The sequence below is a fragment of the Myxocyprinus asiaticus genome, chromosome 38 (genome assembly GCF_019703515.2).
Source record: "Myxocyprinus asiaticus isolate MX2 ecotype Aquarium Trade chromosome 38, UBuf_Myxa_2, whole genome shotgun sequence".
In the NCBI taxonomy this organism is placed as follows: Eukaryota; Metazoa; Chordata; class Actinopteri; order Cypriniformes; family Catostomidae; genus Myxocyprinus; species Myxocyprinus asiaticus.
The window spans coordinates 21,458,504-21,475,777 of NC_059381.1; the positions used below are offsets into that span (position 1 = coordinate 21,458,504).

Below are 17,274 nucleotides of genomic sequence, written 5' to 3' on the forward strand. Positions count from 1 at the left end.
TAATACAGAGTCCCTATTCCCCATTTCCTTTGGATTAACCATCCACTGAATGCGCTTTGGAGGGCTGAAAGTGTGGGGCTCAAAAATAATGTGCCTGCAGGATTTCATCTCAGGGTACACACGGAAATAGGAACAAGTAATGAAGTGTATCCTTATTGTAGAGACTTTTTGGGGGGCAAAACAACACAAAAGCATTCAATCCTGGTGACTTTGAGAGAAGCATTTTTTATTATTATTATTTTCTTGAGTATGCAAAGCATTTATGTAACTATTGGCTAAAGCATTTTTAAAAGTGGCTATTTAGACTAGTGACAGAAATTAACTTTTCCATTAAGAGTCAACATTTGCCCCCTAGAGTGTTCATTTAAGAGGGCACTGTTAGGGCATATTTTATAACCATACAAAATATGGCAATATGACATCATTGTGTTATTTCAAATACTTCAGATAATACATTCCTTAAAATACATGTTCAACCTGAATAATCAGATAAGCGGTTACCTATAAATTTAAATGAACATCAAATAATTTCACGTGATGTGTATATTAGATCTAGAATAGAAAAGGAAATATATCTGAAGTTACAAATAAGAAATAGAAATCATAAGTGAAAAAAAAAAAAATGTGTCCCCACATTTTTTATTTCGGGGTCCGTCTTGTAATGCTTCAGTGGCATTTTTGCCCTGAATTATATTCTGTGGAGTATATAAAGCACCAAACATAGTTAGAAAATCAGTTAGGCTACTATTCCTTTAAGTGTCTCATCATTTTGCAACAGACTGCTGAGGGCAGAAAATGCAACAAGCATTGCATTCTCCCCCCCACCCAAACATTTCTTCCTCAAAAAGTAAAAAAAGGATAATTAATGGAACCATTATGGAATTGGAATCATTAAATTCCTTATGATTTCCATCGCAACAGATACATCCACAGAGTATTAGAGACACTCACATTTACAGATGAAGACACACACATAGAGATAGGAGTGCACACAAGTGTACTAAAGGTCAGTGCTGAGTCATGAGTGAGGCTGCTGCTGCTGTATGGAAATCTATTGTTGCTGTTAATCTCTCCTTTGGTTCCTATGTGAGATAACTATCCGCTCACGGGGCAGGGCAGGCCAGTGTAGAGAGCAGGCCTAACACACTGGGCCTCACCCAAACCAACACAACTCAACTACACAATGGCGCAACACACGCAGACGGGTTCGACAGAACATGGCATAACCTGGTGCAAAGTACAATCAACCACTAGATTCCAAGTTTATAAAATAAATTTTATAAACAACAACAAGGTCTAAGTGTGCTGTGTGACAATGACCCTAAACTCTCCTAAGAACCTTTATGCAGCACTGTAGATCATGAACATTTCAGTGCTCATATATAACAAAAGCTCACATTGAGCCTATAAAAACACTACAGGATGCAAAGCATGTAAAAAATAAACAGGAATTAAGGATTTGCAGAGCTATATTAAGTTCTAACTCTCGGTATACAGGTATTTCTGCTTGTGAATGCCGCAGAGTCTGTTGCAGCCTCTGTGTGGCTCAATCATGGGAGTAGATCTATGTATATTGTAAACATGGTTTAACCGAGCGTCCTAGATACAGCACTTGATTTCTATTCATAATATATGCCAACTCTTAGAGAAATAGATCAATATTGTGGCTATGCTCTGAAATTTTGAAAAAGAACTGCTTTGGAAATATTTTTATTTGTGATTGAGAGTTGTAATGTGAAAATATCATGAAACAGCATCATTTTTAGACTCTCTGTAACTGTTTGCTCTGAAACCTAGAACACATTGGGCCTTATTCATGCAACATGAGCAGAACTAATTTTTGTAAATCACTTGTAATTCCATTTGTAAGTAAATTGTCCAACTGAACTGAATGAGACAATTTACAACATTTTTTACGTATGATTTACACATTTGTTATGCTTGTGTTTTATGAATAAGACCCATTAAACGAAAGTGCGACTCTGCCCAGCACTGCAAAGACATGTTGAATATTTGTTGAGGACTAACACAAACAGAAAAGTTGTGAGCAGAGGCATGCACAGACACAGAATAAATCAGCCAGCTTAATGCGAGAATATCAGGATCAGCCGGTGGATGTACCTGCTGCTTCTAGTAATGCCTCAAGCCGGGCCTGTGTTTCTGGGTCTACTGTTCTGAGGTCGGCTCCATCTGTGGCGCTGGACAGGAGCAGTTCTGAAGCGGTCTTTAGTACTGGGTTATCCAGATCTTCCTGGTCTAATATGAATGACTCCACCTGCATGGAAAGAGTCAGTGTCAGTCGGCTCATATTTTTCAGAAAGAAGCAACAAAAAAAAGGAGAGGAAATGTTCACTAGCTTAGTGTTATACACTTTCCTATAAAGTTACTATTAATTTAAAGTTACTATTAACAGGAATACATCAACAGTACATTCATGTAAATTAATTAGAACACAACCTAAAAGTATTAAAAATACTCTGAACTGTACACCAATACTCGCATTTCTTAAGTGTATTTATTTAAATTATATTTTAACAGTAGGCTACATGCTCTTCAGTGGTTGTTTCATGCTTTCACGTATCCTACTACAGTAAGGATTCTTTCTCCGATGTTCACGTTTTCATTAGAATGGTTGGTCACTAAAAAAATCATACTTTGTATAAAGCTTTAATTGAAGAAAAATATCTTGTAGCCTATTTTCTGAGTTTCAAGCTGTTTACCACTTTATTATTGTTGATAATACATTTTTATTCATTGTTAACTATTGTCGATAAAAAAAAAATCTTAATTTGCATAAGTATGAATATGTTTTACATTCTGTACTGTTACATTTTGCACCATTAAAATCAACTAGGTGGGTAAATCCATCACTAAAAGTTGCATATAACAGGCAACATTTGAATCTGTCAGAATCTGTCACGTGAAATGTTGCCCGACTTGTGAAAAATGAATATGGTCTGCTCCAGAGAATGCAGCGACAGCAAAGCATGACAATACCATACATCAGGAAGTGCCTTTCACAGATCCTTAAAATGCCTGCAATGACCATTAAGGTGGAAACTTACTCTTCGCAAGTACGTGAATGCAGACGCTTCTAGATATGCAAGCTTGATTTTGTGTGTTGTGCTCTGAAATGTGTCAGACAACTCCACACAAGTATGAGTTCCATTATTGACGTTACCGCAAGGGGTGCAATATCAGACATTAGTGTGAACTGTCTACTTCTACAGAGAGTTTTCTCTTTCAAGCAAACTACTGTCATGGCAGAGCAACAGTCTAAAGAGAATATTGCTGAACAAGTCAGTCAATATATCAGCCTACCTGAATAATACCACATCTGGTTTTATGACACAAACTCTTGAAGGTAACTCTATTGAGTACTGAGGTTTGCTACCGCCACAATAACGCAAAAACGCACCTTAAGTATCAGCAGACCGCACGTTGGTAACGCATTGGCCATGTGCTTGTATCTGCGGACGCTTGAAGTACGTTTCTAGCCTTAGATACACAGTACACACAAATGCATGTCCTTCTGGTACAGAAACATAAAAACAAAACCTTTGGGTACTGTTCAAAGACATTTAAGCCATAAGAAAGTGCAATAAGGAACAAATGTTATTAGTACAACATCTATTATCCATAAACTAGCATGGAGCCCAATTTAAATCACTGAAAACAACCTCACATGGTGTGTCCCCTTGAAAAAGGGCACCAGTGACAAAGTTCAAATTACCAACTAGGCCCACCCCCCTTCTGAAATGCTGTTGGGAAAAAGAGCTGCGCAGTATTTAGGCCCTGAGCCTTTGAGGTATTACTTTAAGCATTAAGAGCTGATCAGCAGGTTTCCCCTCCTCCCTTTCCCTCTTTGTGTCCTTGACCTCCACACACCTGCCTTACTACTCACAGGGCAGGACATCCCGAACTGGACTGCTAGTTAGCATAGGTGGGGAAGCGTAGTGATGGCCACCCATGTGTGAAAATCTACTGACATGAGCATGGTGCTATCAGACTGAGATCAGTAGCACTTTTTAAAGTCAAAATGTACAGTTGAAGACAGAAGTTTACATATACCTTAGCCAAATACATTTAAACTCAGTTCCTAAACAATTCCTGACATTTAGTCATAGAAAACATTCTCTGTCTTAGGTCAGTTAGGCTCACTACTTTATTTTAAGAATGTGAAATGTCAGAATAATAGTAAAGAGAATGATTTATTTCAACTTTTATTTCTTTCACCACATTCCCAGTGGGTCATAAGTTTACATACACTTTGTTAGTATTTGGTAGCATTGCAACCATGGGTCAAACATTTTGAGTAGCCTTCCACAAGCTTCTCGCAATAAGTTCCTGGAATTGTGGCCCATTCCTCCAGACAGAACTGGTGTAACTGAGTCAGGTTTATAGGCCTCCTTGCTCGCATACGCTTTTTCAGTTCTGCCCACAAATTTTCAATCAGATTGAGATCAGGGCTTTGTGATGGCCACTCCATTACCTTGACTTTGTTGTCCTTAAGCCATTTTGCCACAACTTTGAAGGTATGCTTGGGGTCATTGTCTATTTGGAAGACCCATTTGCAACAGAACTTTAACTTCCTGGCCAATGTCTTGAGATTTTGCTTCAATATATCAACATCATTTTCCTTCCTTATGATGCCATCTATTTAGTGAAGTGCACCAGTCCCTCCTGCAGCAAAGCACACCCACAACATGATGCTGCCACCCCCATGCTTCATGGTTGGGATGGTGTTCTTCGGCTTGCAGGCCTCACCCTTTTTCCTCCAAACATGATGGTCATTATGGCAAAACAGTTCAATTTTTGTTTTAATAGACCAGAGGACATTTCTCCAAAAAGTAAGATCTTTGTCCCCATGTGCACTTGCAAACTGCAGTCTGGCTTTATGGCGGTTTTGGAGCAGTGGCTTCTTCCTTGCTGAGCAGCCTTTCAGGTTATGTCAATATAGGACTCATTTTACTGTGGATATAGATACTTGCCACTGAGCTGTATGATGGCTGCGTGGTCCCACGGTGTTTATACCTGTGTACTATTGTTTGTACAGATGAACGTGGTACCTTCAGGCATTTGGAAATTGCTTCTAAGGATAAACCAGACTTGTGGAGGTCCATGATTTTTTCTGAGGTCTTGGCTGATTTCTTTTGATTTTCCCATGATGTCAAGCAAAGAGGCAGCGAGTCTGAAGGTAGACATTAAACTACATCCACAGATACATCAATTCAGAACCTCCAATTCAGTACACCTCCTATAAGAAGCTAATTGGCTAAAGGCTTGATATCATTTTCTGGAATTTTCCAAGCTGCTTAAAGGCACAATTAACTTGGTGTATGTAAACGTCTGACCCACTGGAATTGTGATATAGTCAATTAAAAGTGAAACAATCTGTCTGTAAACAATTGTTGGAAAAATTACTTGTGTCATGCACAAAGTAGATGTCCTAAACGACTTGCCAAAACTATAGTTTGCTAATATTAAATCTGTGGAGTGGTTAAAAAATTTGTTTAAATTACTTCAACCTAAGTGTATGTAAACTTCTGACTTCAACTGTAGGTATATGGAAAAGCATGAATTCAAAAAGTGTACATAAGACCCCACACTGAGCAGTGGAGCCAACATAAAGAATATGGCATGAATAGCATATTTCAGGAATCACCGTCATTGTTATCGCATCTGCTCTAATAAGACCCATTTGCCACGCAGCTGGTATTAGTAGATTTAACATTTTCACAAATCGCACAAACTCCAATCGCAAATGACTGTTTTTCATTTCCAAAGAGCAACCACGGAGGCCAAAAATGATCTAATGATGATCTTACATGAACAAGATCACCACTGAAAATCTAACGGGATGAATGGTCCGGTCTCGCCACCAAAGGGCTAACTGAACGCAGTAAGTAACTTGGTCAATTTAAATCGGCTGTCAATAAGTTTGAATGTCATTATTTACTGTGTGTGGACTAATAATTTAAGCAGTAATTTAGCAATAATTGAATTTATTCTATACCATAGATATCCATTTAAAATCATTTTTATTTGGCATAACATTAACAAACATTATTACAATATTTAATGCTTAAAAGATGCTTAAAAGAAACTGGAGCGCAGCTCATATCCTGCTACTATATCCTGAAATCTGCTACTCTGAAAAACCGCACAATTGCTTGCTTTGTGACATCATGGTAATTTAATATTTTAAACGACAATAATAATTGTGATTACAATATCAAGGGCAATAACTGACAATTATGATTTTTGCTATAATCGTGCAGCCCTAAGTTCTAATCACTTTACATTCTGAGAGCTAGTTAAAGGGATAGTTCACCTAAAAATTTTAATTCTCTCATCAACCTTACATCATCTCAAACTTGTATGACTTTCTTCCGTGGAAAACAAAGATATTTTAATTGAGATATGATGTTTGTTTGTCCATTCAACGCAAGTGAATTGTGACAAAAATTCAAGCTTTTTCAAGCTCAAAAAAGCACATAAAGGCAGCATAAAGGTAATCCATAAGACTCCAGTTGTTTAATCCATGTGTTCTGAAGCGATCCAGTCTGTCTTGGGTGAAAACAGACCAAAATATAACTCCTTTTTCACTATCTTGACATCTGCAGTATCCTTAGTGATCATGATTTCAAGCTCGATAACACTTCCTAGTGCAATCTAGTGCTCTGTGCATGCGTCAAGTGCTAGGAAGTGTAATCGATCTTAATCATGATAGTGCCTAGATCAGAGGTGCCCAAAATAGGGCCCGCAGGTCAAAGATAGCCCGTGATGACCTTTGATTTGGCCGCCTTGCCATAGATGACAAGAGGGGGGGGAAATGGCATTGATGCAGCTCTTCCTTTTTAATTAATCTTTTTGTTTTATTTTTGCATTACAAAAACTAAAGCTTATTTGAAAAGTAGAGAGTATACGTGATTTAATTTGTAAAAATGTATATGCGTTTAATGACCTTTAAATATGTGCTGTCAGAAAGTTAGCTCCATTGGCCATCCCAGGTGCCACCCCAAAATCTTCACTATGATTGGCTAGCTCCAAAGTCAGGGGCATGCATTCAATACCACCAGACAGAACCTAGTTGGTTTAAAATGGGAACTGAAGCAGTGTAAAGAAATGACAGGTAATTAGGTGGACTCACGGAACACAGTACAGTTATCCGAAATGAAATATGGCTTGAAAGCGCACTATACGTTGTGCAGCATTTCATATCCACGTGAATGTGACCACTGAAGCACACCCGTGAAGCGGGCTTGATCCAGTCAGGTGAGGGAGCATTTCATATCAACAAAAGTTCCATTCTCTCCAAATACAGCACAACATTACGACAAAAACGGTAATGCAGTAAACAAAATCTTCATATTTCATCATCTTATTCTGACTAAAACCCGTTTTGGCGTGTGTATAACATCTGTGTGCATCATACTGTAATTCGTTTGTCAAACGTGAGGATCTCGTTTACTTGCAACTATCTGCCTAAAAACAGATAGCTGCAAGTTTTTTAATAACCATAAGATACACTGCCATATTTCAGCAGGTTCTTAACTGTCACATTTTGGAGTCAACGAAATTATTAGGCCACTACATTTTTTAATTTGCAGAAATGTGCTTTGTAGCTTTTATTTCCTTTCATAATGTAATGCATTCAGCCTTAATCCATCGCCTCTTAAGAAAAGAAGCAAAAGTACAATTCAAGTTTTTGATATCACAATGGGAAAACAAATAAAAGCAAGTAGACTAAATGCATTAACTACGCAAAACCATTTTACAGCATTGTTTAATTAAATACTCCTATTACATTTGGCAGTCCCAATAAATGGTAATACTGAGTGAAATCCAGGACAATGTGTAGCCTAGGTCTATGATATGAAATATCTTTAATATCTTCTGTCACAAAACAAAACAATATCCTACTTGATAGTATTACGTCATGCCATTGTATCTTCATCTCTCCAAAACTGCACAGAACTACTGTGCGTTTAATGTGAGATGTGCTGTTCTTAAAGAGACCATAACCATGTTTTAAGAGACTATTACATTTAGTCGTTTAGCAGACATTTTATCCAAAGTGACTCACAAATAAGAGAGACACAACATACATAAAAATTATATTGAAATCAATTATGTGCATCGTGCAAGTATAGGACACTTGATGATTTTAATTTGAGTTCTGTGTGTTTTGTAGTATTAATATTTAATTTTAAAATACAGTTTGATATATGCAATGTTTATTTTGGCCCACTGCCCTCAATCAAGTTTGATATTTGGCCCTTCATAAGAAAAAGGTTGGGCACCTCTGGCCTAGATACTGCAATGGCAAGATGTACAGACTTTATGGAGTGGTTTGACACTCCCTTCATCAATACAATATCTCTGGACTAACTCTGGACGGAAATAAATGTTGTGACGTTGCATAAGGTTGTAGAAACAATGCCACGCTGAATGCATGCCATAATCAAAGCTAAAGGCAGTCCAACGAAATGTTAGAGTATGCGACTTCTTTTGGCCAGGCAGTGTATATTAGGCTACTTTGAACATTGTTTTAAATCCTCTCATGATTTACTTACCTTTAAGCCATCCAGATGTGTATGACTTTCTTTCTTCAGCAGAACTGAAGATTTCTATAAGCACATGTCAGCTCAGTTTGCCTACAAAATGCAAGTGAATGGGTGCCATCAGTCTGCTGGCTATTTGACAGTCCAAAAGGCATATTTAGGCAACATAAAATTAATCCACACGACTCCAGTCAATCAATGAATGCCTTAAGATATAAATCGATAGGTTTGGGTAAAAAATTATTAAAAGTTTATTTACTTAAAAAAATATATATCGGTTTGCTTCAGAAGACATTAACTGATCGACTGGAATCGTATGGATTAATTTTATGCTGCCTAAATATGACTTTTGGACCATCAAATGGCCAGTAGCCTGATGGCACCTATTCACTTGCATTGTATGGACAAACTGAGCTGAAATGTGCTTATAAAAAGCTCTACTTTGGTTCTGCTGAAGAAGAAAAGTCATACACATCTGGGATGGCTTAAAGTAAATCATGAGGGAATTTTCATTTTTGCGTGAACTAACCCTTTTAGTCACGTGAGAGGCTCTCTTGGTCCTCTCATAAACGTGCCTTAGAGAGCGACCAGATGTAAACAATTATAGTGAAAGGGACTTAAATATTGATCTGTTTCTCACCCAAAGTGATTGCATCGCTTTAGAAGACATTAATTTAACCACTGGATTCGTATGGATTACTTTTACTACAACTGTCTGTGCTTTTGAGCTTTAAAGTACGGATCACCATTCACTTGGATTGTATGGACCTACAGAGCTGAAATATTCTTCTAAAAATCTTTGTTTTTGTGCTCTGCAGATGAAAGAAATTCATACACATCTGGGATGGCATGAGGGTGAGTAAATTAATTTTCTTTTTTGGTGAACTATCCTTTTAACACTTTAATTGCAAGCAGAAAGAAGAAAAGGCAAAGAAAAAACACTTGCTTTTTGGTAAAATAATTATTTAACTTATCTTTATGGACCTTACTGTGTTTTGAAGGCGCGGAATGATTGCTCTAAAGGTTTTTCCTGCATTCAATTTGTTTTTTCAAAAAGCACAATTTTGGGCCTTTATACATACTAAATATGCTTCTCATCTGAGATGCGCGTTTGTGCAATCTGAAGTGTCATTCATTCATTTTGACTTATGCCAAAATAAAGGTTTTTAAAAAACACATCACCCTTAAAAAAATGTATCACAATTTTACAGTAGTAACATTAACAGTGGTATTTTAACAAAAATGTTGTAGTTTCATTTTTAATATGCTATAATCTATTAACCACTGAGGCAGTTGTAGTTAAGTTTCTAAGTGTGTTTAGGCTACTATTTTTTATTAATTTTCAGAAAAATAAATTTTTACTCAAATTCAGCAAGACTAGACTAGTTATAATATTCTGAATGTTCCCATGAGTAGAACACTTTACAGAGTTGGGACTGTGCAAGTGAAAACGTTTGTACTAAATATACTGTTTTCCTTTCTTCAGGCTCTTAATAATTTAAGTAATATTTAGGAATATCTGAAGGCAAACAAGGCCAGTTTATTTCCTAATATCAAACATCATTTGAACAGAATATATATTAGTCAGGAGGAAAACTTTGTCCATAATCTGTTAAGTCTTGGAGGTCCAGACTTTAAACCCCTTTATGTACTTGTCCTTTAATTTACAGTGCAATGCCATAAAAGCACTGGTAAAGCCATGAATGGTTCCTCATTTCTGTGGTTAGGTCTATGTAGCTTTCTAAAAAAAGAAATTATAGAAATAAGGTGTTAATTAAATTAAGTTTAGGTTGATTTCACATCGAAAAAATTATGCACTGAATTCAAAAGGTTCCATACACATAAGTGAAAAATAACTCAAATCCAATGTAAACATTAAATGCAATTAAGTATATATGTTATAAATTAATTAAATGCAATTATGTAATAAACGAACTTCGAGCATGTTTATGACCATATACAGCAGTCACCACCTAAGGCCACAGGAAAAACCCTGCAACTGTTATACTAAATTCTGCTCAGGAGAAATTCAGTTCAAAATTAACGTGAATCGCAATACATATTAATCTAATAAACTGCATGGGAGCATATGTATGCCGGTCTGCTTTTTTCTGTAACCTTTTTTCAATCGTGCACCTGCCCTTATTTGTTTTGGATGTGTGTGCACAACCTCTATTTTCAGTAATTAAAAGTTGGGCAAAACCTGCTGCCATTTTCCAGTGGACTTTTTTTTTAATAATAGGATCAAATGGGCAGATTCAATTATATCAAGCTTTATTGGCAAGATAAACTTAACTGTACACTGCCAATGCATTATTAGACACTATACATACATATATAAAACACATTGAATGCTGAAGTTTAAAATCTCAAAACTATTATTTTCTCTGGCTGCCATCAAGTCTCTATCACACACACACAGGGTCTCTGTTGCATAATTAATAAGCATGCACTACTCCACACAATAAGTTTCTGTGCTAGTATGTGCAGTCAAGTCAAGCGTATACCACCTGAAAATTTATATATGGCAATTTTAGCCCCAATACATAGGGAAAAACATTAGAGAAGTTTCAGGAAGTGAAAAAATCAGATACTGCATTAATTGCGTAAATTTGTTTTTTTAACGCATTTACTTTTGCAGAAATTAACACGTTAAATTTTCAAGCACTACATTTTATATAAAATATTTGCTCAATTCGCTAACAAAATATTAAAACAGAAATTGTTTATCATCCATTGACAAAAATGTCAGATTTTGAAACTGAAACAAGGGTGAGAAAACACTTGTTAGACATGGTAATCAGCCGATGATTTAAAAATGGTAAAATATCTGCCAATTAATTTCCAATCACTTGTTCATCATTAATATTTTCTCATAATCTCTCATTTGAAGCAAAAATGTCAAACATCAGTCAAAAAGATAACATTTTTTGCAGACATTTTGGTTCATTTCTGACAATAACGGCACCAGCGCGAGTTGTGCATGAGTTTTTAATTGTTCCTATGGTTAGCCACAGAACCTTCAAAGCCAGTGTGACAGCTGTAGCTGCTCAAATAATACCTGATGGGCTCAAAAGGATTATTTTGTTTTTGAAATGCAAATACAATGAGACACAAGCATGCTTGAATAATCCAGTTGTAAGCACTTGCTACAGGTAAATGGAGCAGATGAGGCATTTGACGTACTTTTTTTTTTTTTTTTTTTTTTGCCAAAGCAAAAATGTGTTTGCTATAGCCAGGGTGTTTGCTCTGTGCTTTCATAGGCAGACGGTTTCTATAATTTAGGAGACTTTGGCTCTCTTGCCAAAATCAAGGAGGCCACCAGCAGCAACACTATAAAACACAAAATACGCCATTCTGGTTGTTCATATAATTTTGTCAAAGACTTTACCATTTGTTTGTGCTGCAAACACTATTAAAGTTTGTTATGACTTACTTACTTCTGCATCTCTGCAAGCAAGTGACACGATTAAACAATCGCTCCTGTTTATAACCAACAGAGCAGTCTACACTGCAAGCGCATAACATTGGAAAGATCTAGTTTTGCTTCGTCACAATGTGCCGCTCACTCATAAACCAGCACCTTTGACAAGAAAGGCAGAAATAGCAAAAATGCTTTGTGTATAATGCTACAAGAACTGCTAAGCAGCAGGGTGAAGAGAAACTATCAGTCACGTCAGCGACACAATAAAAAACACTTGTAAATATGAAGCGTCAATGTAACCATGGAACGTTTCTCTATAGATGAACATTACATATACCGCATAAACCATGATAGTGTGTTAAAGTAAAACAAAGCATTGTTTATCCGCCGGTTTCCCTGTATCATCCACAGATAATCACGTCAGATCTCACCGGGAAAGCATAAGGTTGTGGGAGAGACATTTACCTGAAATCTCACCATCATAAGTGTAGAGGTATGTTATAAATTGTATTCACACAGCGTGTTATTATTTGACTTAATTTAAAATAAAAGGTCTGAAATATCCCACAATCTACCACATGAAGTTTTAATGAACTCATATCTGTATCTTCTATACAAGTTATTATTAATAGTAATACTTTAACAGTACATATGCAAATTAATTATGAAGTAAATTATATAATAAAGTATAATGATATATGTGGGGATGGGGGTGTGGTCCTGTATCTGTCTGCGGGAGAGAGAGAGCAGTGAGGCTCGTCATCTGGGCTGTCATTATATCAAACACCTGTTTCTTGTTATAGTGATGGCGGAGGGAGACATGAAAAGGGCACGAATGCATCAGAGGAGCAGAGAGAGACAGCAGAGAGTGTTGGTTGCATGTGCCCGTCATATTACAGAGTGAACCCTCAAAGACTCGTCCGTGTGTGTGTTTGGCCACTAATAGCCCTTTTTTATTAAAGTTTTGTGACGCTGAAGGAGTAATAAAACTCACGTTGGCAGTTTGCTGCCTCCTGCCCAGAAATTACAAACCTTGTTACAATATAGTAATTAAAATGAATGTATTAAAAATTACACAACTGAAAATATATTAAGAGGAAAATACCAAATACTTACATTTCTTAAGTGTATTTATTTAACTTATAACAGCAGGCTGCTTTTAACATTTCATGTTGTCACACATCCTTCTACATTAAATTATTTTTCTCAGATGTTCACATTTGTATTAGAACGGTTGGCCAGTCAAAAACCAATCTTTGTATAAAGCTTTGATTAAAGAAAAAAAAAAAAAAAATTGCGTCTTGTATTTTTTGTGTCCAGCTGTTGACCAATTACTAGGGCTGGGTAAAAATACTGATTTTACGATGCATCGTGATCTTTGAACAATCTCGATATCGATTCTTAAATCCCAAGATCGATTTTTCACTTTGTGGCAACCCTCTACAGTGCAAGTAAATCAATCGTATGTGCGAGTATAATGCCTCTTTTAATATGCTTTGTTTTTTTACACAGTTGCTGATTAAAAACAACAAAAAAATATTTAATTTTAATCACACATGGATGCGCTAAAGAAACCACACACGTCTTCCCTTGTTACATGCGGTAGTCTCAAAGAGACAGAACCAGTTTAGCATGTGTTCTACATATCAACGTAAACACTTCCAAAAAGTACAAATTATGCAAGTAAACAATACAAATTTAACAAAACTATATATGCAACATAACATATTAAACGCCAAGACATTAACTGATGAAATAAACTGAATTTGAACATTTTTTCAAAAGCTAAAATATGACAAATCTGATGAAAAACCAATGATAAAATATAATTGGTAAAATTCATATTTTCTAAATTTATCTAGAAGGGTTGCCTTAAAGGTTCCTTTATAATTAAAAGCATTAGCTGAGAATAAATGTTTCATATGTACGCAATATAAACATTTGAACAGAAATGTACCCAATTTCGAATCAAGATCGGAATCGAAATCTTGTGAATCAGAATCGAATCGGGAAATCTGTATCAATACACAGCCCTACCACTTACAGTTTATTATTGTTATTCCAAAAAACAAAAAGCTACCAGGCAGTACATTCAAAACTAAATCCACTTTTTGTCCTCTGGTTCAAAATGATACTTTAAATACTTTTGAAAAAAGGTTCATTTTGATGTGGAGCAGCTTTTCAATGAGAATAACAAGACATTTCATAAGATTAATTAATCTAAAAAGGAAAACGAAGCTCTTACATGTTTGATGAAAAATGACAGAATTGTCATAAAGAGCTGATAAAATAGGTCCAATAGCAATTTGGGGTAAAGATAAATACATAGAAGAATCTAATAGACAATTGGAGAATACAGAATACTATCAACGGCTTACTTTTGATCCTACAGATAGCCTCAAGTTAGAGCTGGAACGTTCTCTGAAACAGGCTCTGGATAGTAGTTGGATTTCTGATTATGAATTAAAATTGTATTCTATAAAACCCCCCGATTAGTCTAATTTTATTTGCTCCCCAAAATTCACAAACATTTAGAAAATCCTCCAGGTAGACCAGTGATCAGTGGTAATGGGAGCTTAACTGAACCCATTTCAAAGTATACTGACTATTTTATTTAGCCCTTTTTCCCTTCATTACCTGCATACATCCAAGATACTACAGATGTATTAAAAAAAAAAAAAACATTGAATTGAACAACATTGGCGTTTCTTCTTATCTAGTAACTATGAATGTAGAGTCGATATATACTAACATTGAACATGAAAATGGATTGTTGGCTTTGGAATATTTTCTGAATTCTAGACCTGAAACAGAGTTACCACCTTCAGGGTTCATACTGAATCTTACTAAATGGACCCTTAATAATAATATCTTTCTGTTCCAGGAAAAGCTTTTTAAACAAGTAAAAGGATGTGCTATGGGTGCATGTTACAGTCCTTCCAATGCTGGTTTATTCTTAGGTAAATTGGAACATGATTATGTATTAAATCCTAGAACAACTCACTTTCTAGATAACATCATCTGGTGGGGCGTTACATTGATGACGTTATCCTATTTTGTTTTCGTGTTCAGAGGAAGATCTAATATCATTTCACCTAGGCTGCTCGATTATGGCAAAAATCTTAATCACGATTATTTTGGTCAATATTGATATCACAATTATTTAACACGATTACTCACTGACTTTGGAAACATCATGCATTTATTCTTTTTAACAGTGGATTTCCTTGAACTTGAAATATAAACTGCACTGGGTAGAGGAGGAGGCTATTGTCATATGATAATTATTTTATGTCATGTATGGCAATCATCACCATCATTTACAGCAGGGGTACTGAAAGTCTATAAAGTCTGTAGTGAAATTTGACAATTCTCAATAACTGCTTCAAAACCACAACAAATAATAATACTAAATAAAATGTTAATTATGGAAGGATGGGTTCATGTTCTTAAGTAATTATTCAAAACTAGTAAACATTCAGTAATAAAATAAAAAAAAACAGCAATGAGTAGAAATAGATTAAAAATAATAGAACAAAAAATAAAAAGAAAATTCTGTCCTTTTTTAACAGCTTTTAAAGTTTTTAACAGCAGTAGGCTATCAAGTATTCATTCAGAATGAAATGCTACATAAAACTACTTTTGGTCTTCACTGTATGATTATTAAACATTAATACTTTTTAAAGCTACTAAAGTTACCCATTCAAGAGCAGTGAGTGTTTCTCATTTTCTTATGGTTGTTTGCTTATATGACAACACACTACACTAGATGACAGCAGGTATATTAGCTTACATTTACAAGTCCAACATTTTAATACAAATCCGCTTTTTTCTCCACTGTTTATGTTCACTTTAGACATAACTCATTGTGTTTACATAAATACCTCACCAAGACGGGCATTTTGGCGGAATTTTTAAATGTATTTTACCGTTAAGGTGCGCATTAGCGCAAGCATTTTTGGAGCACAGTCGCATGTTCTGCACACACACACATACGCCACCTGTCAATCAAACAGGGCGCAGCTGTTACTAGATCGCTAGCGAATTATAAAATTGCATGCTCTGGATTACTTTCAACAGTAGAAGAATATGAACTTTCTAATAAGTGACACAGGTCTAGCCTTTCACAAATATAGCCATTTATTTTTTCGTTATTGACGTTTTAATCAGTCTGTTTGCCTGGTCGGGCAAGTAAAATTCTCTTTCATTTGCCCCAAGTATTAATGTCGAGCCCTGATGAAATATTATATTCAACATTCTCCGATAACAATTTATTCTTCTGCAGTATAGCTCCTAAAGTAAATGTGCGTTGTTTTAAAGGAGTTTGATATTATTTTGGAAAACAAGACAAAAAAAATGACTAATAAAAAACACATTTTGTTCCAGTGTATAATGGGCCAAGACTACACTGTCTCACCTTTATGTTCACTTCGATCCATCTTTATCTCACAAAAAACAAACCATCTCTTCTTAATAGAGCTGCGTATTGCCGATTTTGTTCATGATAAGATACATATGAGTGTGACATATTATGATTCACTATGTCGCGAGAGTGTGCATCAGTCTGTGTTGGTCTTTAGGTTGTCTGATTTCATGTTATATACACATTCTTAATACACAGATTAGGCCTAATATCTCCCTAATGTATATTACACGTCACAACCGATTTGGTAGCAGGTCTCTTCTCAGGGATTCATATGTTTATTACATTCAGCCAATAATCACATCTTTAACTCAGTGATTAAATCTTTGATCCTGTGTGTGAATACAATACACATGGCCAAAAGTTGCATGACAGCATGACTAAACGGGTGACCGAAAACTAGGGCTGAAACGATTAGTCGACGTTAGACAAGGTCGACAACAAAAAATTGTCAACAAAAATGTTCGTTGTCAAATAGTCGTTTGATCTTAACGCAACATAAGATCATATGAAACTCTAATGATTGCACACAAGAGCAGCACTGCAGCTCGCACCTGACTGAGGAGAGGAAGAAAACATCTCACAGTCCAGATGCATTCTAAACTTTCCAAACAGCTTCAGGTGATGTAGATTGCAAATTATGAGGGAATTATAATGCAAAAATATCAAATAAGTAAATACAGAAGCACTCTTGTTGTGGAATAAGCAGAGTCGGAGCTGACGCTCAGCTTAAGCAAAACTTGCGTGTCGAGCGTCTTTAAAGGAAACACCCCGGCGTTACATCTTTAATGCAGTTATATTTAATGCGTTATAGCTTTATTAAAGTTAAAATAATAAGGAAACTGGCATTTCTCTGTGCA

At 35.8% G+C, this 17,274-nt stretch overlaps 1 protein-coding gene across 3 annotated transcripts in view; it reads right to left on the reverse strand.

Annotated features, from left to right (window-relative positions):
- LOC127428648 (ankyrin repeat and KH domain-containing protein 1-like) overlaps window positions 1-17,274 on the reverse strand; it is a 61,313-nt gene that overhangs the window by 28,496 nt on the left and 15,543 nt on the right. For all 3 annotated transcript variants that reach the window (XM_051677139.1, XM_051677138.1, XM_051677140.1), the window contains one exon: window positions 2,122-2,275. In XM_051677139.1, coding sequence (XP_051533099.1) covers window positions 2,122-2,275 — 154 coding nt within the window. The remainder of the gene's footprint in view (window positions 1-2,121; window positions 2,276-17,274) is intronic.